At 31.7% G+C, this 25,781-nt stretch overlaps 3 protein-coding genes and 1 non-coding gene across 4 annotated transcripts; 2 read left to right on the forward strand and 2 right to left on the reverse strand.

Annotated features, from left to right (window-relative positions):
- Positions 1-1,043: 1,043 nt before the first annotated feature.
- LOC129309110 (chaperone protein dnaJ A6, chloroplastic-like) lies at positions 1,044-7,719 on the reverse strand. Its single transcript, XM_054950493.1, has 8 exons — positions 7,467-7,719; positions 5,825-5,940; positions 5,020-5,161; positions 4,821-4,878; positions 4,149-4,191; positions 2,575-2,623; positions 2,399-2,479; positions 1,044-2,317 (listed from the first exon to the last, which is right to left on the reverse strand). Exons 2-8 carry the CDS (start codon positions 5,929-5,931, stop codon positions 1,472-1,474), a joined length of 1,326 nt encoding a protein of 441 aa, XP_054806468.1. The 5' UTR covers positions 5,932-5,940; positions 7,467-7,719; the 3' UTR covers positions 1,044-1,471.
- A 4,312-nt stretch (positions 7,720-12,031) lies between these two features.
- TRNAY-GUA (transfer RNA tyrosine (anticodon GUA)) lies at positions 12,032-12,123 on the forward strand. The gene is given in 2 exon segments: positions 12,032-12,068; positions 12,088-12,123. It is a non-coding gene; the product is annotated as a tRNA-Tyr (tRNA).
- A 3,806-nt stretch (positions 12,124-15,929) lies between these two features.
- On the forward strand, positions 15,930-17,853 carry LOC129309963 (wall-associated receptor kinase-like 20). The gene is made up of 2 exons (XM_054951757.1): positions 15,930-16,833; positions 17,485-17,853. Exons 1-2 carry the CDS (start codon positions 15,957-15,959, stop codon positions 17,556-17,558), a joined length of 951 nt encoding a protein of 316 aa, XP_054807732.1. The 5' UTR covers positions 15,930-15,956; the 3' UTR covers positions 17,559-17,853.
- A 3,970-nt stretch (positions 17,854-21,823) lies between these two features.
- On the reverse strand, positions 21,824-24,755 carry LOC129309353 (uncharacterized). The gene is made up of 4 exons (XM_054950916.1): positions 23,919-24,755; positions 22,808-22,900; positions 22,633-22,700; positions 21,824-22,305 (listed from the first exon to the last, which is right to left on the reverse strand). Exons 1-4 carry the CDS (start codon positions 24,540-24,542, stop codon positions 22,143-22,145), a joined length of 948 nt encoding a protein of 315 aa, XP_054806891.1. The 5' UTR covers positions 24,543-24,755; the 3' UTR covers positions 21,824-22,142.
- Positions 24,756-25,781: the final 1,026 nt, after the last annotated feature.

Raw genomic sequence — 25,781 nt, forward strand, 5'->3', positions numbered from 1 at the left:
TGGTGTAAATTGTAATGTGCTTCTACCCCTTGTTTTCATAATAATAATAATCCCTCCATTTCAAATTATAAGACATTTTTAAACAAAATTTCACATATCAATAAATCTCATTAAATGCACTTAATAATCTTATCTTTTCAAAACTAAAATATAAACTTTTAAAAATACCTATTATTTAATACATTAAAAAAAGAAGGGATAGAAATTAATTATAGAGATAGAAAAAGTAATATTGAAATTAGAACATTTTGATGAAACATTAATCTACCCAAACTGTCTTATATTTTGAGACGGAAAAACTCCTTCAAAAATGGCCTATAGTTTGGAACGGAAAGAGTAATAAATAAACATTCCTCTACAAACAATAGGCATAATTCAATGCTCAACTATATTTTAAATAAGATTGTCTCTAATAAGATAATACCTATGCACAATTAAAACAAGAAAAAGAAAGAATGTTAGCTCCAATGAAAAAATTAAAAGTGAAATTTTCTTCCACCCAGACGCACCATCTGATGGATTTTCCATTGGCCAATTTTCCACATACCAAACGGACTCTAAAACTTCAATATTAATTTTCCATACGAGAATACACGTTTCAAACAAAGGCACTAAGTATGAATGAATGACAGCAAACAGGTGGCAAGTTATGTATGTGCTCCATTGGTCCTATTTATAGGACAACAAGAGAAGATTAATTTTAATCATATTTATAAGATATTTCACTATTTTTTATATTTATTTTTACGTTTTTGCATTTATTAAATACTAAAAAAATTATTAAGGGGTACAAATGGATATTTGTTGAATATTAAGGCAGAATTAATGTTATTTAAAATTTTTCTTAATTTCAATAAAATATGTTAAAAGTAATTTATAAACAGGACAAAAAGAAATATTTGATAACACAACGTGGTGCGATCCTCTACCCCAAATGCTCACAAATATGTTCTTCTCCTGACATGAACAAAAAAATTAGTTTATTCCTGCAAGCATGACCGCGAAGATTGAGATGAGGTTCCGATAAAAACGGGAAAATAATATCCATTCGAGAAAGTGTTTATTTGATTCAAAATTATCAAAGAACATCACAAATTTAATCTAGACATGACAATGCATCCCAGATATGACTTATAACCCAAAGAAAGAAGACAACTAAAAGAAGCCTACAATGTTCCAAACCTTTCCAATGAACCATTAGAAACCTAGTTTCTACTCTACAACCTCGGCCTCCGTCTAACAAGAACTATACGGCTATGCCTACACTACCAACACATGTTTCACGAACCCACAATTCTTTTTTCTTTTCTTTTGTTTTTCTTTCTTATTCCCAGCACAACTCTACATTTCAAACATCTACGAACAAGTCCACCACGGGAAGTGTCACTGTGAATAAAGTTGCATGCACCAGGAGAATCATATTTATGGGGTTAAGAATACATCATATGGAAATATAGGTCCCCACAGCATATTATCTCCTAGTTGCGGCAGCCTTGCCTTTGCTTAAATCAGCAAGCTCCTCAATAAGCTTCCTCTCTTCACTGTTCAGTCTCTTAGGTATTTCAACTTGCACACGAACCAATTGATCACCCCTCATATTGCTTTTATTCAGAAAGGGAACACCTTTCTTTGCCATGACGAGGGTCGTGTTGGGTTGGGTCCCAGCTGGGATTTTTAAATCAACCGTTCCATCTACGGTAGGAACCTTGATTATCGTTCCCAATATAGCATCAGTGTATGACACCTTGCAAGTGTATAGGATGTTAGTGTCATCACGCTTAAGGACAGGATCTGGAATGACTTCAATGACAACAAAGAGGTCACCCGGAGAACCACCTCGTCTTCCAGCATTCCCTTCATTTCGGACCCTTAAACGGCTACCAGAGTCCACACCAGCTGGGACTTTCAGACTAATCCGCTTTGTTCTCCTCACTCGGCCATCCCCAGAACATGCATTGCAAGGTGTTGAAATTTCTCCAGTTCCATTACATGCAGAGCATGTCATTGACTGCTGGAAAATACCCAAGGGTGTCCTGGTTGATGAGACAACCCGGCCTTGGCCTCCACAGGTGCTACATCTGGTTGGCGAGGTCCCTGGCTTAGCCCCGGTACCATTGCAAGCTCCACAATTCTCTAGGCGGCTTGTCTCCATCTCTTTTTCTACTCCAAAAACTGCTTCTTTAAAGTTCAAGACAAGACTGTAGTACTCATCTTCACCATCAACAGCTCCATTCCAAGAGCCTCTGTTGTTCATGCCACGATTCATGCCCATGCCCTCAAACAGCGTCTCAAACAGATCAAAAGGATTACTGAAATCCTGTCACAACAGAATAAACCATTCTTGAGAAGCAGGAATATAAAAAACACAAAATTCCCACAAAAATATTCAGTAACTTACTCCCATGCCCATTCCAGAACCTTTAAGCCCAGCCTCTCCGTATGTGTCATATATGGATCTCTTCTCATCATCTGATAAGACCTGCAACAAAATTAAACTCACATGAGGCCACTTAACACCAGACACACATAAGGACTATCAGAGTTCAATCCAGTAACATGAACGTGTATTTGTACCTCATATGCATTGCTGATTTCCTTAAATTTCTGTTCTGCTCCAGCTTCTCTGCAGCACAAACAAAAGTGAATGATGTTTACCAACCAAACAAAAGTGTTTGAACTTGCAGAACTGTCATTCACATTAATCCCAATTCAATTTGAACTTGAGGTGTTTGCAAGGAAGTGCTTCGACAGAAGGACAAACGTCACAGTGAAAATTCCTGAGTCGCACATAAGAGCCATCTCTAATAGATTAAAGCTCCATACTGCTATACTTATTAATAGGGCATAGTAAACTTATAGCCTAAGATAAATAAACCAATTCCTATTCATCGAATGCAAAATCATAATAGTAATCATCATTATGCAATTCTTCAATTTCCTCTGCATCTTGAGGTTCCCATTTGTTCATAAACCACATCAAGAGCGTAAGAAAACATTGCCCCTTCTCATGCTCCTGATATGGATGAAAAGTACCGAATCTTTCAATACTGATTGTCCAAGGATGGGTAAAGAATCTTCAGCTATCATCTTTGCAAAATCACTTAAATCAGGGTTGTTTTCACCTTATTCATATGCAGGGCCAGCCAGTTACCTGAGCCACAGCATCGCACAAGTAGCTCCCAGAATGAAGTTAAATGAAAGTTGCAATGCTACCCATGTTGTGAGAAACCATTGCACTGAGCTACATCTATAACCTGCCCTATTAATAACAAGCAAATTGCCCTGCAAATGATACCAACATAGGCCATCTTTACCAACAATCCCATAGCCTAGACCCCCAATTCCATTTCAGGACACATTTCATCTAAAGCATAAGCGTTATTTGAAGAGAAAGTCATACATGAATGACCATTTATACGCTGAATTGCAAGATATCAAAAGTTGTGTAATTTGAAATTTGAATATTAACTGACAATGAATCTAATCAGTCATGATCATAGAGAGAGATATATGGAATAGGTTTTCAGATCTTTACTAGGCAAGAGAAGAAAGGGATGAAATTAGAACCTCGTTGTTTGTAGAATCTATATTAAAAGCAACAGCTAAAGGGGGCTAACAAGCTGCTACATTTCTAAAGCAGCAATGAAGTCATAAAATGGAAGATTTTAATAGCTAGAATGAATGTCATTTTATGATTTCAGAAGGCATAGGAAAAAGAACCTAGATCTGTTAAGCGTCCATCAACAGTACCAAGATGGGATATCAACATGTGGATGCACATATGCTCACAAAGAAAGAAGCCAAGCTCAGGGCATCATTAGATTTGAAAGTTAACACTTAATACCATTAAAAGCTTGAAGGATTGTCCATCAAAAATTAAACAAAGGAGCATTTCTAAGGCATCATTAAAACCATTTTCCTTGTTCTTTAAATTCATCTGATAGAAGATGGCCAATAAGGCAAAGACCCTTATCTATCAGTAGCATAGTTGTATTCAATGAATCAAGGATCCTAATTTCAGAGTCAAGAGGCTAAGATTCATCATAGAAACATAAAAGGGGGAATACAAACAAAAGAAAATAAGAGGAAGGAACAAGGTACAGGAGGCCATGAAGATATGTACAAAGTAAAGAAGAAGATAAACTAACTTGTTCACGTCTGGGTGATAATTCCGAGCAAGTTTACGATAAGCTGTAATGTCAAAAATATACCAAAAACACTAAGTAAATATTGGTTATGTACAAAAGCATCACCATACAATAAAATAGAAGAAATCAAGGTATCAACATTGCAATTAATTTCACTTTTGAGATCTTTGATATGGAAAATCACACCCGTACGTTATTTGGTATTGGGATATGCAGCAGCATCAAGTCTTATCCCACTTGGTGGGTATTAGGATAAATAGCAATTTGAAAATTTAAGATGTGCTAAGCAAGCATTATTTATTCTTATATGTATTCAGCACAATTAGACCCCATCTAACAGGATAAGGCTTGCTGCTGCTGTTGTTGTATATTCACTCAGCACAATTAGACCTTCCATCAATATTCACCATCTGATTGATATCATTACTCTAGTTCTCAGCTTATAAAAGGGGAAAAATAATTTATTTGTGAACAGAAAAAAGAGTGAAGCCCACTGTGGTAATTTAGTTTCCTTCACATAGAAACCACTGCAATACTAAAATGGTGATCAATGAAATCAGTGGATAACTAATAACAAAGAAATAAAATGTACTTAAGCAGATCATTTGACATTGGAAAATGATTAAGATATAATCATGTAGTCTGAAAATAGAGGAGCTAATGTGAATATACCACTCTTAATTTCAGATTTACTGGCATTTCTTGACACCCCAAGGAGAGAATAGTAATCCTGCAATTTTTAGACGTAGTAAATACTCAGTCTAGCCTATAGGAGTCATGCACTTCAAAGGAAAAGAAATATTTTCATAATGTGCAAGCACATAGGAAAGCCCTAGAAAAACTCATTGTTGTCTAAGTAGCTGGTACTTACTGTATCTGCTCTAACTATCAACCTTGATCCCTTGTGTCGATGTAATGTTTGAGATGAACCCAGGCCAAATAGGAGGTGCAAGGAACCCCCAGACAAAAACTTTGAACTCACAGAAGCCATAAAACTAACCCTGCTTGAAACACTGCAAACATGATGACTCACAAAAATTACACTTCAGCTCAATGAACTATGCTACATTATTGGAGGCATCTATTAAGGTATTAGCAAAAGGTTAACATAGACAGGATAGATAACAGTCCCTGCTTCTTACTGACTCCACAACAGAACAATGTAACTACCATTACTCACAACTTAAATTGCACGTAGATTATGGTTATATCACTGCAGCTCATACAACAACAACAACAACAACAACAACAAGCCTTTATCCCACTAGGTGGGGTCGGTTACATGGATTGCAAGACGCCATTGTGCTCTATCATTTATTAAGCTTTTAGAAATATTATTAATTAAGAGATCACGTTCAACAACTTCCAAGAGTGTTCTCTTAGGCCTTCCTCTACCTCTCTTAATCGAACTCAAAGTTATATGTTCCACTCTTCTCACTGCAGCTCATATGATAGAGAAAATAAGTTAAAGTAGTCACAATTCTCCAAAGTGTCACAGGAGAGCATCAACCTAAAGCATGCATAAGACCTGAATAACTCGGTGTATCATTACATGTAAAAGCAACATCACATTAATATACATTCATGTCAACAGTAATCCAAACCAGCTGGACTACCAACCACATACAATTTATTACTTGCATTCTACCAATGAAATATGCAACCAAATGACTCACTTGTATCTAGATGACACACCATTGCCAGTCAAACAGGATCTCAAGAAAAATTGAGGACGAACTCCCCATTGTGCAACAGATGTACTTCCGAGAGGTGTAACAGCCATCCAATATACCTTCAACAAGGGGATAAGTTGATCAATAAGCATTGTTCATAATCTTCAGCTCGCTGTATAACTATTGGACTGAAATTTAATGTGCTACATATTTTTCAAAAAAAAAAAAAAGGACTGAAAATATATGAACAACAATGGAAGGAAAATAGCTTTAGAGTTTTAGTGCACGGCTTAAAAGGAGAGAAGCAGTTCAGTGTGCCACACAAAACAATAAGATGGAAACATGAATAATTTAAAAATCATTTAATTAAAACAAAACAGTGAAATTAGGTCAAAAGATTTCACAATCCAAAAGACTTGCTCTGAAATACATAAATGGCAGTCCAATCATCATAAATATGAGGTGGTAGATATGCAGAAATTGATAAAGGCCCCTCTCAAGTCATTCTCCTCACCCTTTGTATCTTATTAACGCTACCACTTCCTAAACAAGATGTAGGCAGATACGTTTGAATATGAAATATAATATCTTGGGCACATGTTTCGTTCAAATTCAGATTTTTTAACTTCCCATTTAATGATCCATTTTAAAGGGAAAGCGCAACAAATATTATCCTTTATTATGGGCACCTCACACTTTAATTTTCCATGAACATTGACTCAATAATACATGCATGCAAGCATAAATAAATAAATGCAAGTGTGCGTGCGCGTTCAAATACATACATTTTTTGTATTATTCATCTCCAATAAAAACAATTAGCTAATAACTTTTTTATAGAAATAACCAATTCCAAATTCGTTTCCGATTTTTGTGTCAATTTAGTGGTAGATGGTTATAAAAAATTCTCAATGTGAATCACATTAGCTATTGCAGTCTAAATTGTTAGTAGAATTAGTCATTTGGAAGCCGTGGCCAGCAGGAGATTCAGTACCAAATATTAAGTCGCAAACATCAACAGCCAGCCTAATATATGACCTAAGACGCCTGAAAAGGAAGAGGATGGAAATGCCTTGAAAAAAAAAAAAAAAAAACAATGCCGTTTTTCGATTTATAACATACTCATGTTTACTTCATAGGTCAGCTAATTCAATGAACAATTTGGATGGTGTTAGTAAATTAGGAAGACAACGATAATGTAGGGAAAAATGGACACAAGGCACGTGGCCTGGAATTGAAACTGGCCCCAAATTTAAGTGACAAAAGAAGTACTTTTGTCAAAATCTTACAGGCTTCCGCAACTAGCCAACAATACAAGAGTACAGAACAAACCGAATAGGAAACATAACTGAAACTCTCATTGATAGTACCTTTGCAGTTGTAGCATAAAAATAGGTTTTATAATTGCTGGTTGAACCAACAGATGACTTACAAGCAAGTAAAATTCCAAAAGAAGAAGAAGAAGAAGAAGAGAGAAAAAGAGAAACGAATGAAACAACTACTTACTTCTAATCACATCCATGTGTTCTAAACAATAAAAATTACGACTAAAAATGGTAATTGTCCGATTTACGAAAACCTAGAATACGTAATAATCCACAAAAAATTCTTTAAGAAATGACAAGTTAGGAATACATAGACAAACCTGTTAGTGCTCGACTTTCCCTTAACCTGGGCCGCTTCGCTCTCTCCGACAGTAAAGAGAGGGGAAGGGCAGGGAAAGATAAGCAGGAATGAAGGACGAAAGTAAAAGAGTGAATGAAGAGTAAGTATATCGTGGAAGATAAAGGCTCGAGGAGAGCGTCAGAGCAATAGGAGGATGAGGTTAGAGAAATTGGAAATTGGAATTCTCGAATTGGTGGAGGTCGAAACAAATTTGGTGGTCTGAGTTTTCTTTACAAAGGAATAATATGATAATAATATATGAATACGGTAATGAAGTTGCGATTCTTGCTTCTCGGTCCAAAAAACGAAATGAAGGTGTGATTCGCTGTTTCTAGAACCGAGTGATAGGATGTTCCCAGCCGTCTATCTCACTGGTTATTGTTATGATCTCGCCTGGGCTAAACAATAGCCCAAAGAGAACTACTATAACGCATAGACAACAAAACAAAAATTCAACTAATGCAACTTAAATTTAGCAGAAACGGCTACTTTCTCATAATATGGTGGATCAGGTTCAAATCACTGCCAGAAGAAGTGCTCATATTTGATACACGACAGCAACTCAAAAAGAATTATATATAATAAGAAGATACATGTGAAAAACTAAAAACAAATTAGAAATTACAAGGGGCTTGTTTGTTTTTTTTAGAATAGAAAAGCAAGAGGGGGAAAAAAACCTACATGGTGAGGTGTTTTTGGTAAGATATTCTGAAAGACAAGAAAAATCAAATTGTGTTATGGAGAGTAAAAAAATGAGAACTTCTATGAGATATTTTGGATTTATTATCCTAAAGAATAATAGAGGAGGCAAGGAATAATAGATTTCATTAATGGCACTATGGTAAATAACTCAAACCAAAACAATCCTCCTATCTCCTGAACTCTCTCTCTCTCTCTCTGTCCTCATTCTTTTTTCTTTCTCAAATCAATATTTGTGAAGCTTTTAGAATTTGTTCTTCAAACCACCTAGAATGTGTTCTCTATAGTTATGATAATTTTTTTAAGTTAGACTCACTTTCTTACACTTATTCTTCAAGCCACCTGGGATTTGTTCTTTGAATATGATCAAATAGAACTTTTTGATTCAATGCATTCCATGCATATTGACTAGACCATGATTGATCAGTTGAGCATATACAATGATATGGGTTGAAATTAGTGGAAGTTTTGGTGTTTTTTATAGAATGGAATGCTAGAGCCATGTTTTGAAAGTAAAGTTTTGAATGATGCATACGAAGTATTCACATATTTTCTATAACTTGGAGGAATCCGTATAGCATATATATTTGTTTTTTGTTGCTTTGGTGTCTGAATGGATGCATTGTGTAGAAAGTAGACACTTGAATTCAAGATTAGAGAAGAAAGTAGCATTGTATAGAAAAATGATGAAGAGATTAACAATGGCTATACTAACAATATTTTAAAGGATTTTTTATTTTTACTAAGTAATAATTATAGAGGCAATCCACTACTCTACATGTAGTTGCGGGACTAGAGGTGTATTGTTCTAAGACTATTGTGTTGTATGCAATTCAACTTTGTTACTTGAAGGGCCATAAGCACAGTTGAAATGGTCCTTTTATTATTTGATGATGATGGCATTTAAATAATTTTAGTCATTATATTTCTTGATATGAGCCCCTTTTATTAGAGAATTTTCTCAGCATTATTTAATTACAATGGTACTTAGATGTTAAATAATTATAAAAATCATATCAATATTAATTATACAAAACAAGTTAATCAAACAAGTTTTTTCCTTTTATTCTCAAAACATATTATGAGAACAATTTGTCAAACAAGTTTTTATATTTTTTTTAGTCTTTAGATATAATTTTTCAAAGCAATGATTCAAACAAGTTTTTTTTTTCTCAAAACACATTTTACAAAATATCAATTCTCATAATAATAAAACAAAAATAGTTCTACACCAGTCGAATGTTTTCTTTTTTATATTTTTTATAGACAAAAAATTAGATGAGTTGAGTTTTAAAAACTTATTAATGTTAAAGCATGTCACCAAAAAATGCTTAAAGAAATATTCATAATTTCTCATCAACAAAATTTTCACATCAACTAACATGGTTTAAATTTATAACCTTATGATTTTGGGATTAAATTCTTACTAACTAAATCAATTTTTATTAGTAAATTTACTAGACTTTTCCCTCGAACACATAAGAATCATATTTGGTTTAAAGAAAACTCTAATGGAAAGGAAAAGTGCAATGGAATCTTTGATAAGTTGGAGTGTCAAGGACTGAGTTCCTTACCCTATGCCAAAGAAAAATCACCAATTTCAATGCCCCATTTACCCTGGTTGGAAAGCTCCTCGTGACTAGATGTTTGCTTCTATTTGTGGGGAAGCAAAAGAATTTAGCTTTCCTCGTCGGAAATTACCTTCTCCATCTAGAAAAATATGTTGGAAATTACCTTCTCCATCCATAAAAAGATGTTTAAGTACTCTCAAATATTTTTCATAAAATATCGATAACTACTTCATGATTTTAAAAAAAATTAGATGAAACTTTAATTTCTTAAAAAATTGTATATGTTTTTAATTATATTCTCATTAAATATCTCATATAAATATCTTAATAATAACTTCAATATGTCATACTTTTTCCCAAAAAAAATAATGTTGGGATATACTTGAAAAAAATCATAAAAACTATATAATTTTATATATTTTGAATCAAACAATGTTTTTAAAAGATATCATATAGTGTTATTCGAAAGGAATAAACTAGACTCATATGGATAGGATTACTGAAAGAATAAGGAAAACCTCTCGTAACATTCCATTTTGTGGCTTGCAAGGAATTATTATTTGAAGGTTCATGAAAATACTTAAATTCATATTTTACAATCATTGAAGCAAAGATTGGCAAAATTCTTGAAGGTCCCAGAATTTGATGGAAGGAAAAAAAAAAATGTTTTCACCAAGTAAGTAGTGGTGGGTAGTGATTTGACTAAATTCTGGCAAAAAAAAAAATGACCAAATCAATATGCAAGCGACAAGACCCTACTCATTCAATGAATGTAGCATCTCATGCATAATGCTAAGCAAAATATTAAAAATATTGTACATCCGGCTTGTTAGTTGTCAGAAAGTCAACAAATTTACATAAACTGACTAGCCATATAGAATTCGGACATAAATGTTAACTTTTAGTCTTTCACTGAGCCTCTTTAGATTGTAGGAGGTTAGTATATAATTAGACAAAGAAACAATCAAACGAGGTCTTAAGTCTCTTCTTGTATGCAGTTTGTCATAAATTTTTTATTCGAAAAAAGATAAAATAAATAAATAAAGTGCCTTCATCAAAATGGCAAAAGTTGAGTTCCATTAAATGAAAGTAAAATAATTTTGCACACGCTGACTTGTGGAAAAATAATTCATCACAAAATTTAGGGATTCGCATTCCTTGCTCTCTGCCATGCTCATCACCTACATGGATGATCTTGACCCTTTATTTTATTTTAAAATAATTTCTGCCATTTATTTTTAATTAATTTTTAAATATCTTAAATATTATATTTTTGAAAATAAAAATTAAAAAAAGATAAAAATATTATTAAATTTGAAATATTAAAAATATATAAAGATAGCCAATTTGTAAAAATTATAAAAAAATTAATATTAAATTAGATTGTTTATATTATATATGTACTATCCAGAATATATTTGGATAATCAATTTATAAAAGCTATAAAAAATTTATATTAAATTAAAATGTTCAAATTAAATATGTATTATAAGATTAATGATCAATGGATTTATTAAAAATTTAATCTTTTTTATAAATTTGTATTTTGATAAATATAAAATAAAAATAAAAATTTAAATCTAAATTATCTAAATTCTATTAGGAGTGATGTGTACTATAGTACTCATCATCTAATGAGCATTGAAGGCAGTCTACATTTAATAATAAAAATTATTATAATTTTTATTTTTACAAATAAAATATTTAAAAATTAATTTAAAATTAGTAATAGAGATTATTTTAAAATAAAATAAAAGGTCAGAATCAGTCGTGTGGATGATGAGCGCGTCGTGCTCATCAGTGGATCCCAAACTTTAGCGACACACGCTACTGTTTGAAATGGAGTGCAATGCGAAAAATAAGAAATATGTTAAGAAAACATATAATTTTATTTAGTTTTAGAATTCGTATGTATTCATTTATGCATTTCATCTGCGGACACCTTTTATTTCCGGGGGTCATTTGTTAATTATGAATTCTTCTGTCAAACTACAAACAAATGTCTGGCCAAAACAAAAACTACAAATAGATGAGTGAGATGGATGTTACATGCTTCGTCTATTAAAAAATATAATATATTTTTTAAAAAATTAAATATTATAAAATATAAAATATTTTTAATCTTTTTAGATGTAATCATTATATTTATTTTATAAATATTATTATTGAATAAATTATTTTTTATTTATTTTAGAGTAAAATAATCTATTAAATAAAGAGTTTTTTTTAACAAAAGAATTAGGTAATAATAAGTCAGCGACAGCAATGTCATCTCCCGACCTTAGCTCAGTTGGTAGAGCGGAGGACTGTAGTGGGCTTATCCTAGCTGTCATCCTTAGGTCGCTGGTTCGAATCCGGCAGGTCGGAACTTTTATTTTATGTAGTATCACAACTTCACTCTATCTTATAAGTTGGATTGAATTTTATTCATTTGCGGATTATTGTTGAAAAATGATTATATTCTTAGTTTTGCAAGGTTCAATTATTAATAATATTCATGAAATTAGAGGAATTAGTTGAATGTGGTAAATCTCAACAACTTTCAAAGACAAACCTTTGATTGGCATAGTTAATTAGGAGAAGAGAGAAAAGAAGGATGTCAAAGCCAACAATAAAAAAAATAAGGTTACTTTTTATAATTTAAGGTTAAAGTTTAATATTATCCTTATAGTGTTGGATATTTTATATTCTTAAATAGAAAAATTTTCCTCCTAAAATATATTTTTGAGGTCTAAAAAAGCCCTTCTATTAGGAGGTTGTTAATTTTACCCTTTTTTACAAATATGGCATGTGCGTGAGGCTCATGTGTAGTAATAGGTGAAACTTTAATTATATTATTTAGTGTTAATTTACTCCTAAACTCTTTTTTTTTCAACGCTAGGTACTCTAAAGTCTTTTTCTAAGAGCATTGGATACCTTAAAGTATTATTAAAATAAAATTTAATAAATATTGCTAAAATATTAAATATTTTCATATTTAATAATTTAAATATTATTATTTATAAATATTCATTCATATTTATAGATTACTTTTTAAATATTAATAACTCAAACTAGCATTTTATAAATTTATATATGACTTTTTAATTTTTTATATATCAATTTTTAATCTTCTCTTTAAGATAATGCCCAAACTGTTATGCCTTTTGTGCTTATCAAAACTTACTTATATTTTTAATATTGGTTAATTTTCTTAAATTTTTAGGTCATTTTTTATAATTTTATTGGTCAACCAACAATCTTTCTCCAAAATATTACACTACCTAAATTTAATACTTTCTATAAATTACAGTATTAGGAGTAAAATTAGAAACATAACAAATCATGACCAACAATATGTCAACAAAAATATTTATTTCAAAGACATCACTTATTATATTAATGTGCTGTAAAAAAAGTTACTCAACAAGAAAAAATAGAGAAATAAAAAGAAAAAAATCTCTTCATTAATTTAGAGGTTCATTACTTTTATTTTTGAAATAAAATTGCAAAAAATAAAAAATATTAAATTAGGTAGCGTAATGTTTTAAATAATGATATTTAAATTATTAAATATTAAATACTTAATATTTTAATAATATTTGTTAAATTTTATTTTAACAAGATTTTAGGATGTTCAGCGCTTTTAGAAAAAATGTTAGGATGCTCAGCACTCTTAAAAAAAGAGTTCAGGAAAAAATTGATATTAAATGACATGATCAAAGTATTACATGTCACTATGTGTGGGTCCCACACACATGTCATGTCTGCAAAAAATAAAAAAATTAACAATTAATTAACAAAAAGATTTTTTGCTCCTTGAAAAAAAATAATTCAAAGATAAAATTGCTCCACTTAAGAGTATAAGGTACCTAGCATTTTTTAAAAAATAGATACATAAACAAAATTAGACCTTAACCCTAAAATTTATTACAAATATTTCATTAAATTTTGCAAATGATGTTGTTTTTTTTTTTTTTTTTTGCCTGAGGAATAAGGAAACAATAGATAGTGCTTCCTTCAGGAAAAAATATAAGAATTTTTTTTAGTTAATCTTAGTTCAAAATATAAACAACCAAATATATGTAAAAAAAACTTTCATTTTATCTGTTGTATTTATTAAACTTAAATTTTAGTATAAATGTATCTCTCATTTTTGGAAATTGATAATTTGAGCTGAAGGTAAAAAGAAAAAACAATATATACTTTTTAAGAGAATGAGGACTTGATCGGTATATATATTTTCAAAACAACTACTTATATTTTGAATTAGAGGAAGTAACTTACAACAAATAGGATAATATAGTTTACTCACTATATAGGGCCTTCTAGAAGCTCTAATTTGTCCAAAATATAAAACATTAAGTGGGTTTTATAATTATTTTTTTTACTATATCTATACCTTATTTATTACGTTTTTTGAAAAAATATACATTGAAATTTCAATTATCATTATTAAAGTACATATAGAGGATATAATTGAAAAAATATGCACTTTTTACATATTAAGATTTTACCTAATTTTTTTGGGACAATAAAACTCCAGGTCTTTATAGTTTTTCTCAATTTTAAATTCGGTCCCTATAATTTATTTTATTTTAATCAAGCCTTTATAATTTGATCAATTAAATATATCAATCCTTAAATGTTAAAATTATTAATGAACAACTAACTTTTCAAAAAATAAAATCAAGGGAAATTATAAGCACCTATAAAAATTAATTCTCCATTTTTTTAGAATGCTAATTAGGTATTGATATATTATATTGTGGTTTAGAGAAAAAACATAACTTCACTCTAAACACTTGGTTCAACTAGTCAAAGTTGAGTTAGCTCAGCTTGGGTCTTGAGTTAGAGTATTGAACTATACATTTGTGTTAAGTAAATGTCTCGAATGTATTCTCGAGATATTTATGAGGCTAGAATTGATAATCATGATCCCACATAACGATGGTTTGGATTAGTTCAGGTAGGAGGTGGTAATACCTTCAAATTTCTCAAGACACTAAATGAAGGAATAAAAAAAAAAACTTCATTGCTATGTAATTTTGTTTTTTTATTGCTAACACGTTTCCTTCTATTAAAGGTAACTAACGTTTACTTCCCCCATGCAATGCATGAGAAGTAGTACAAAAACTGATTAATGTAACGTAAGCTTATGATAAAATACCTACTCCTACAATAATTAGAATTGCGAGCTATCAAATTTAGCAAATTCTTAATTTAAGCAAGATAAAAAATAATTAAGGTAAGGAACTAGCCACGGTCAAATAATAACTACTAAATAGTACATGTTAAGAAACATACAACAACAAACCTTCATGTCAAATTATGAAATAGAATATACCACATTTGCAGTTGCATTTCCTTTGTTGTAACTATCATCATTCAAGAGTACTTTTAGTTTGTCAACTCCTTTAACTTTAGAAAGAGCAACATAAAGTTGACCATGTGTAAAAATTAGCTTTGTCAAATACAATCTCACAAAATCTAATGATTGATCTTGACTCTTGTTTATCATCATGGCAAATAATAGACTAATAAAAAATTGTCTTCTTTTTATTTAAAATGACAATCTACTTTTTGATGGATTTATGTTCGTTCCATGAATTAGAACCTTTTGTTCAGATGTTTGCTTTGATAATTAACTTACCAAGGCTTGTGATTCTTAGTTTAGTTCCATTACATAGACTTGCTATGTTTGATCAACATTTCTCAAAAGATAATTTTATTTGAAACATGGTTAGATATAAATGCAGACACTTCTTTTAATAAGTATTCAAGCATTGATTTATGATATTGTAGATAACTAATCCCATCCTTCTGCTAGATCCAACCTATTGTTGTACTCTATAATTTTGGTGGTTCCAAGTAACTTGCAAGTCAGATTATATTTGTGAGCTTCTCCCACCCTAACCTTCTCTTTTCTCTTCCATTTGACGTCTTTATTAACTTGGAAGTCTTTCTTAGTTACAACCTCAATTCTGATCAACTACATAAAAATCTTTATTCGCCAATTTTAATTTTCTCACTTGTTTTTTCAATTTCTTTTCCTCCATGTCTATTTAGAATGTCACCCCTTTAGCCTTGAGGTTATATTATTATTTACTAAAGAAGCGTCAAGTGTCCGTAGATGCCTCCCATATAAGAGAGTAGTAGCTAATTAAAAACATTATTAAAACCAAAAACCCCACCAAGTCTCCAATAAAACACACCGCCAAATGACACCTCCTTCTTCGATCCCCCTCATCAAACTCTTCCTCCTTTTCTTATCATCGCCAACGATAGCCACCGGTGGCGCCGTCTCCTGCCGTGACACTTGCGGGTCCACGCCGGTAAAGTACCCATTCGGCACCGGCCCTGGCTGCGGCTCTCCTCTGTTCCATCCGTACATAACATGCGCACCCAACACCACCGGCGGCGACCAGCTCTACCTCACTACTCAATCCGGCTCGTACCCTATCACCTCCATATCCTACACCACCTCCACCTTAACCATCGCACCACCGTGCATGTCCACATGCACCTTCATGCAAACCTCACCCACCAATTTCGGCCTTGACTGGACCACACCGTTCCAGATCGGTTCTTCCACCTTCATCCTCCTATCCTGCGAACCACCCACGTCTTCCCTCACCGTCAAATCCACGCCCATCTGCGACCTCTCGTACGACCACCTTTGTGCTGCGTTGTACTCTTGTCCTTCCGTCGTGTCCCTTGGTCTTCCTCTCTTCGGTCCGACCAATACTTGTTGTGTGTACTCGCCGGCGAACCTTGACGATAAAGGAGAGTTGAACTTGAGGTCACTTAAGTGCCAGGCTTATTCTTCGGTGATGTCACTGGGGGATAACCCGACTGACCCGACCCGGTGGGAGTACGGTGTTGCCGTGAAGTATTCGTATGGGAATTTGGATAACAGCGTTGTGAGTAGCAAGTGTAACAGTTGCGAGATGAGTGGGGGGATTTGCGGGTATGGTTTACCCGGTAATTCGTTTGTGTGTGTTTGTAAAGGCGGGTTCAACACCAGCTTAGATTGCTCGAATCGAAGTCAGAATCCGGATTTCATTTGGGGCTCCGATTCTGCTCCTTTTTCGACCCGTAAGTTTTTCTCTGTCTTCCTTGCTATGGTGTGTTTTTCAATCTTCTTTACCTTTCCTGATTCTCGCATATGGAAAGTGCTATAGGATGAGAATCGGATGCTTGAACGTGGTTTAACCACTAATGGAATCGTTTTTTTTAATCTTTTTTATGTGGGATTAGGGATTTATAATAAAACTTTAAGTCTTATCTTAGGTATAATTCGATCTTTATTATTTTATTCGTTATTTTTTTTTAATTATCATGTTAGTCTTTTAATTTTTATGGTGAAATAGTCTTTTAAATTTTACTCCAATCTGTAAAATTTTACTTTACATTTTGTTTTTTTTTTACTTTTTAAAATTTGTTAGTTTTTTTCTTTATTTAAATAATTATACTTTTATTTGTTAATCTATATGGCTATGATCAATATTTTATTATTTATATTAGTAAAATTTAACAATGTTATTTCTTTTTAAACAATAATAACAAAATTGATAATTAAGTTAAACTTAATGAACCAAATTGATAATTGATATTTGAAGAATTAAAAGTTTCATTATCTTTTAAATTATGACAAATTATATTTATATTGAATATGTCTATCTATGTGCTATTTTTTAAAAGACGATTATATTTTTGATGATAATGGGAATAAATTTGCATTTGCAGGTGGTGTTTGGAGTTGGATTTTGGCAGGGGTTGTTTGTTGCCTAGTAATGACGCTCAAGGGGGTGTTTGTCTGAATTTAATTAGCAATTGGCAGGTCATTACTGAGACTGTGGAGGGGGAACCCCGTAATGCCTTTTTTATCTGTAAAAAATGAAGCCAAAGAGAAAAAGAAGAGAATAAAGATAAATATGCACGTGGTTAATCTCTGTAATGTAGGCTTGGACATTGCAAACATGCCTCTCCAGTTAGTGATTCTTAAAAAAAAAAAAAAAAAAAAATCTGATCGCTACTGTGTTTCTTCCTTGTTTGTTATTTGGTCTTTGCCTGTTTCAAGTTTGAACTTCTAAACTCTTTTGACTTGATTATTGAAATTTGGAGGTAAGCTACTCTAGAAAATGATTCTTTTTTTTTTCTCAAAAGAAAAGTGTAAACTAATGCTTGGAAAATGAATTTGGCATTAGCATTCTGATCAAGTCTGTTAAAATTTAAAAAATAAATTATTTTTCCTGTTAACATGATTGAAAAATAAATAAATTTATTTTTTTGATTAAAATTTTTAAAATAATTGTAAATTTATTACAATAAAATTAAAAAATTGATAGTTAAACTTGTAAATTTTTAAAATTTAATATTTTACAATTAGTTGAAATTTAATTTAAATTCATTGATCCCCTTAAAATATATCCACCGTTCACCCTTGAATTTTGTAGCTATAAGCGTGGAATCCATAGTAATTCTATAGAATTATTTTTTAAGACACTTTTATCCTCGCGAGAAATTTGGCAAGACAAATTTGCTCCATAGTCATATAAGCCTATGCCCGATTCAAGTTCGACTATTACTTTGCATTAGAAAATGTCGGAGACCTGATTGCTTATCGTCTTCTTTTTTTTAAAAAAAAATTGAATTAAAAGGAATGAAGAGTCCACATTAAAAAAAAAATTGGGGGAACTAACTAGAACAATTAATCCACTCCTTTCTTTCATATGCCAATTTACTTCCATTTTGATTATTAGTTATGTTTTGACCTTGCCAAGGGAGCGCATCTGCATCCTTCCCTTTCTAGGAAATTAACTCATCTAGTTAAACTTCAAAGCCAGTTACATCCAACCGAATCAACATAAATCAATTGAAACCAATTATAAATGAGATTTAGTTTAGGTTTTTTGTTAAAAGAAATCGATAGGTTTGGTTTGATTCAAATTTTTATCTCTTAAAAATTTGAACCAAACTGAATCAAGACTTCATAACTATTTTATATATTTTTATAAGGGTAAAAGGGTAAAAATATTCACAAAATAGTTAATGACAGGCACCCAGTATCTTAAAGTGATGAAAAGGGCAAAAATATATAACATTATATGTATGGGTGTAAAAGTAATCAAACCATTAACTTTAACTTAACACTGTTAATTTTAACCGTTAAATACTGACTGTGCATGCCACGTGTCAATCTTTATTGACGTGGACTAAAAAAGGGGCAAAAATACCTATAACGTTATATGGATGGGCATAAAAGTAACCAAACTATTAATTTTGACTTAATAATATTAATTTTGATCGTTAAATACTGACTGTACATGCCACATGTCAATCTTTACTGACGTGGACTAAAAAAGGGGATAAAAATACCAACAAAGTTATCGGCCAAGAGCAAAAATACCCATAACATTACCAGAATTGGTGCAAAAGTGACCAATACATCTAATTCCTTAAATGTTGACCATTTAATTGACACCTAAACAAAAATTAACTATTTTTTTCACTAATGTAGACAAAAAATATTCCTAAATAAAATTTTTTACAAGTTAATCGGTTATTATATGAATATCATATGAGAAAATATCATTTTAACTAAATATCAAATTAAATTACTTGTTTTTTTTACAATAGTGGCGAAAATCATTTGAAAATTTCAAATATATGGTGAATGCAATTGCTTAAGGTTGTAACAATGTTCTTAAGTTAGATGTGCTCAGTCTTGATCTTTGATTTTGAACAACCTATCTCACTATATTAAATCTCAAGTTTTACAAACAAAAAAAATGAGTGGATAGGGAGAAAAGAAAGGGGCGAGATACGTGGTGATGGAAAGAAATTATATGGCATTGATTTTAATAAATTAGTCAATATTGCACCTATTAAAGTAACATTATAGGTATCATATAATGATCAAACAACATTCATAAAAATTTATTTTGGAATATTTTTTATCTACATCAGCAAAAAATAATTAACTTCTGCTTAAGTGTCAATTAGACAGTCAACATTTAAGGGATTAAATGTATTGGTCACTTTTGAACCAATTCTGATAATGTTATGGGTATTTTTGTTCCTGACTGATGACTTTATGAGTATTTTTGCCCTTTTTTTAGTCCACGTCAGCAAAGACTGACACGTGGCATGCACAGTTAACATTTAACGGTCAAAGTTAACAATATTAAGTCAAAATTAATGGTTTAATTACTTTTGCACCTATCCATATAATATTATGGATATTTTTGTTCTTTTCGTCACTTTAGAATATTGGGAATCCATCGTTGACTATTTTGTGAGTATTTTTGCCCCTTTACCTTTTTTATAAGTTTGTTTTAATTTTTTTAAAATTTAATTATGGGTAAGTCATTAGTCAAAATATGTTGCAATTAGTTAAATATTATCTATAATTATTTATGATTATTTTTAAATTTTATAATCAAGTGTTTTAAAAGTAACATATCAGTTTTTAATAGTTAAATGTACTAAATAATTGTTAAAAATATGTTTTATTTTCAAGAATTTTTTTTTCATTAAAACTAATTAATAGTTAAAAATTATTAGTTAAAATGCGTGCATACATTTTGATTGTGAAAAATATTTAAAAAAAAACTCAAACTTAATTCATCTTTAAACCTAATCGATCAAAAACCAAACTAAAAATAAGTTACACGCTTATCAATATATCTAAGAAATCTATTGTCACTTTAATGAATAAAGAAAAAGTTGATTCATTTTTTTTTATTTCCCTCTATTCTTTCAATTCCTTCAAGTTTCAAAATTTTAAAATAAAAACTTATTCTTTTTCATTTTATTTTGTTTTGTTTAAATTTCAAAATTTAAAATGGACTAGGCTCATTCTCTCTCTCATCTTCACACTCATCCTTTCTTAATCCCTTGTCTCTTTTTCTAGACCATGTGTTCTCTAACTTCTCTCTACCTCCAACCTTACCTCTCTCTACCTCTGTCCGCAATCCATCACCAGTCTTCCTGCATCCTTTCCTTTGTTTCCTTTCCTCCTCTTGCCTTCTTCCTTTTCCATATAATTGAGATTGTGGATGCAAATATCAAAAAGTATTCAATGACAACTAAATTTTTTCGGATAATTATAAATACTGATTTAATTTTTTATAAGCCATTTTTATTAATTTGTAATTAAAATTCTTATATTTGCAATTGCAACTGTTTAAACTAGAGATAATAAAATTTTTAATCCCTTAAGTTTGCCTAATTTATCAATTTGATCTCTCAAGTTTAATTTTTATTAATTTCATCTCTTATGTTTTCTTGAACTATTATATGAGTTCTTTAAGTTTCAAACTACAAATTAATTTTTAAAATAATCTAGTTATTAAACATGATGATGACTTAGCATGTATATGTAGCTAAATGAAAATAAAGAGAAATTCTTAGGTAGACCGATGCATTGCGTCAGTTGTAATCTATTCAATAAAGACATAACATTTAAGTTATGTTAAATATAAATTGAATTTAATATTAATGATGGTAGAAAGAGCAAGAAGTTAAATTTGTATTTTGTTATAAGAATAAAATCAATTAAAAAAATGTCATACAAAATTTTATTTAAATTACTTGTAACATTTTAATTAGACAGACTACAATAATATGATACATTCAATCTATTTGAGTATTTTTTTGAGAACAAATTAAACTTCAAATTAATTTAATTTTTATTAATATAATTCATTTTACTGTATTTTGTTCTCTTGTTTTTTAAAATTTCAAATTCTGTTTTTTCCTACCTAAAGAATTATCCTTTTTTCACTAATGTATATGGCTACAATCAATATTCTATTATCCATTCAACAGATTTTAACAATGTAACCTTGTTTTAAACAATAAAGATCAAACTGATAATTAAAGTAAACGTACAGAATTGAATCAATAAAAACTAAACTTGACAGGTTAAATTAATATACGAGACAAATTTGATAGACTAAAAATTACATCATCCCTTTAAACTAATATTTACAACTCATAGTCAAACAAAACTTTTTGGGACCTACCTGTTATTAAATTTATCTTCTGAAACCTATATGCCATTCTCCCATACTCGTATATATTGATGATGCAGGTACTTATGCAAATAAATAGATAAGTTTCAACTGGAAAACAAACCAGTTACATATATCACACGTACACACTTCTACTCAACAATTGAAGCTAAAATATGTAGACGTAACATGTTACATATCTCACACATACATATCTCAATTTACATTCTAAAATATGATTGGTTACCTGTTTCCTTAAGAATGGTTACAATTCAAGCTTTCCCCAAAACAAATACCCTCATGGCTCATCATCGGTGTAAAGAAATAGATAAACAATCACATCTACAATGCCCGTCTCCGCATTTCTGATCTCTGAACTTTCTATTTCTAGTACTCCGTGTGACCATTAATGTGGTTTTCTTGCTTTGTTGGAACCGAGGACTCGATTAGAATGGATTTTAAATACTTATACAGCTCCTTGGGCTTCTCTATATTGAGAGCATGTCCTGCGTTCTTAATGACAAATAGTTGTGCATTATCTCCTAGATGCCTACACAGCAACAACAAGCAGCCTTATTTGTGGATAACCAAGAAGAAGCAAGAATATGTAGAAAAAAGAACAATGTAATCCGTTTATTAAGCAGAAAGGTGAGTGGAAATACAAAAGGCAATTTCCGATGTTATGTAGATAGGTGGATGAAGATTATTTCATTTGGTATTCTTCCTAATTCCTACAACATCAGGGTAACCAAGAAGGAACTGGTTTGTTTGTGTGAAAACTAATAACTTCCACATAATCGTGAGCCTGAATTCAAGAAAAATTAGTCTATACAAGATATTGTGATTAATAGGGAATACTCAGATGGCTTCAAATTACCGTTTCAGTCTGTGTGCTAATTCAATTGGGAATACCAAGTCCTTTTCTCCCCAGATAATATATGCAGGCTGCAGAAGCAGAAAGTTAAATGTCTTTTAAGATGATACAGGGCAAGAGCAAGACTTAAAAAATGCGGAGGAAGCAATTCAGATAAAGCCAGGAGCCAAAACGGAACCTGAGTAATCTTAGGAAGATCAGATAGTTTTCTGCCCTTGTGCAATGCATAGATTAGTTCTTTTCTCTCTTGGCGGTTTTCTGTGCACATCACCTGCCAGCAGACAAGTCTTGGTCGTAAAACAATGTCATGATTGTAATCTTTACATGACTGGATACACTATATACAAGCAATCACAGATTACATTCATTCTTCAGTTTAAAAAGAAAATGGGAAAAACAGAAAAGCATATAAATGTCGAAAAACTAATCAGATAATGCAACTAGTGACTATTAACCAAGCATTTCCTAAATAATCAGGTGATTAAGGACATGCAAGACAGGGTTTTGTCCGATAACAATTATATGGCACGGCAGAGATAAGCTCCATTTCTTCATCATTCCTCATGTCTTCATCTTCCATGATTCCTCCATTTATGTTTTTTTTTTTTTTTAAATGAAAGAACAATGTCATTCCTGGCATCACAACAGACAACTTGACATTTTCAATATCTACTTTAGAGTACTCCATAAAAGATCCCTCTAGACGACTTGTCGTCCTGCTATTACATGCTATAAAACCAGATAAAATTTTCCACACTATCTGGTGAAACCTAACATCACCAAGAGCGTCTCAAAACATTACTGTAGAGCATTATAGAAGAGTGCTGTTACGAAGAGAGAAGGGAAAATATATGTGGTAGTTTTTAGCGTGTTAATGCTTCTATTTCTCGGCAACCATATGAATCAAGACCATAAGTACCGAGGGTTTCTTCAAAATAATATAAGAATCAAAGCTTCACGGACTCACTAATCTGCCAGGCGCCAAATTGCCACTACATGTTATTTCACTTAAACAGAAGAAAGTAAATATATAATGTTGGGGGCAAATCAAAATTGATCATATTCCAACCAGATCAATCTATGAAGTAACACGAAGTCCTATAGGCTATCCTCCTCCTTTGTAGTTCATCTTGGATGTAATAATTATCCAAAGTCTCGAACAATTGGAACCAGTCTATGACACAATTGAAGCAACCCTCATCAAAGGACCAAAAATAAGAAATACAAGTATAGCAAAGCAACCATAGAGGGGACAATCAGGCTTAATGAGTGGAATCAGCATCACTTACATCAATGTAATCATTTAGAAAGCAAGAAGGCAGAACTTTCATAGGTTTCACAAACGTCAGCTGAATCAGTTTCTTCATATTCTCCGGAGTCTGTGGCAGCAAAATACTCACAGCCTCTTCCACACTTTTTACCTGAAACATCCCTTCATCCATATCTTTCTCTTCCAAGGTCACTCCAGCACAACAAAGCACCACCTTTTCCACCTTTTCTGGAAATTGTGCCGCCATGCTATAGGCCACAAAGCCACCGTAACTTACGCCGACCACGTTCAGTTTCCTCACACCGTAAGCCTCCATGAGGCTCATCACGCACCTAGCTTGGAACGATTCAGACCTATCGGGTCGGGTCGTGCAGGAGTCGCCGAAGAAAACTAAGTCTGGGACATAAACATTGAAGCGACGGATTAGTGGAGAAATGAAGTCGTTCCATTGCCACATTGCGTTGGCTCCGATTCCGTGGATGAGAAGCAGAGTAGGCTTGGACTCCTTGTGCGTTCCAGGGACCCAGCAATGCATGATAGTACCGTCGCCGAGATCGGCCGTGGCCGATTTGAGGCCGGCGTTGGAGAAGGAGTAGCGGTAGCACCGGTCACGCGAAGCAGTGAAGCTGCAACATCCAGCCATAATTTCTTGAAATTAACACTGCAGCTGAAATCTTTTCGGAACGAGAGGAAATTATATATTTTCTGATGCAGACGATGATAGATAATAGGTCACTTTTCGACGAACCAGTGAAGCTCAGAGTTCTGACTTCAGAGTCCAAAGCTTCCAAAGCAATGTTGTTGCCCACTGGAGGATGTCGAGAAGATCCGACCAGAGAGTTACTCCGTTTAGCTTTTTCCGTTTTTTTTTTTTTTTTAATTCTCCTTCCTTTTCCTTTGTTCCCGAACCCTAAAAAACAAAAAAAAAAAAAGAAAATGGCATTAAATGCTTTAAAAATTATAATTTAAGTTTAAATGAATCTGATATTACTTTTCAGGCCTTAGGGTTCTTATTGTCAATTTTTTTAAGATTAAAAATATAATTTTGTTCTTTATTTGATTTGAATTTAGAACTTGCATAAACTCTTAAAACAACAAAATAGATTATGTACGATATAACATTTACTATACACAAGACAATGTCCACGCATTTCAATAAAAAGTTTTCATGTATTTCAAGTATTTTACTAGCTTTGGTTTTAGCAAAAATGACTAGGTAGACCATGCACGACACAATATCCACTATGTATAATACGATGTTCACGTGTGCTGAATAAAAAAATCATACATTTTCAATATTTCACTAGCTTAGACTATAAAAAATGATGTTAGGCAAACCACGCACGACACAACATTCATTGTGCACAAAATGATGTCCACACATGCTCAACAGAAAGTCTATGTATTTTCAATATTAAGAAGAATAATTACATCATATATGAATAATCTCATGCTGGTATTAGCCTAGGTACTAAAACAAGTATCCACATAAAGTTTGACACAATATTTTAAGTCTGATATATACAAAAAGTTAGCTACTATATTCAAAATATCTAATAGTTACTTCTACATATACAAACAAAAAATATTTGTGATTCCCACTTACCCAAAAATTATTATTTGAAAATGCTTTTATATACATAATTATAGTTGCTTGTGTACACTAAAAAAATTCAATGTAACCACTTCTCATGCTGCGTTAGGATTCATGCATGTCTTACGACTGTGTCCAGCCCTCCCATATTTTGAACAATGATAAATCTTCTTATCTTAAAAGACTTTATCCTCCTTATTCGTAGCCTCCTGGGAGGACGGCTAGTTAAAGACAGTTGTAAGAAAAAAAAAGTTTGTGATATATTTTCACCTGAAAATTCATGTGATT

This window comes from Prosopis cineraria, unplaced genomic scaffold, assembly GCF_029017545.1.
Source record: "Prosopis cineraria cultivar Desert tree isolate PC_DT_omini unplaced genomic scaffold, ASM2901754v1 PC4, whole genome shotgun sequence".
NCBI lineage: Eukaryota > Viridiplantae > Streptophyta > Magnoliopsida > Fabales > Fabaceae > Prosopis > Prosopis cineraria.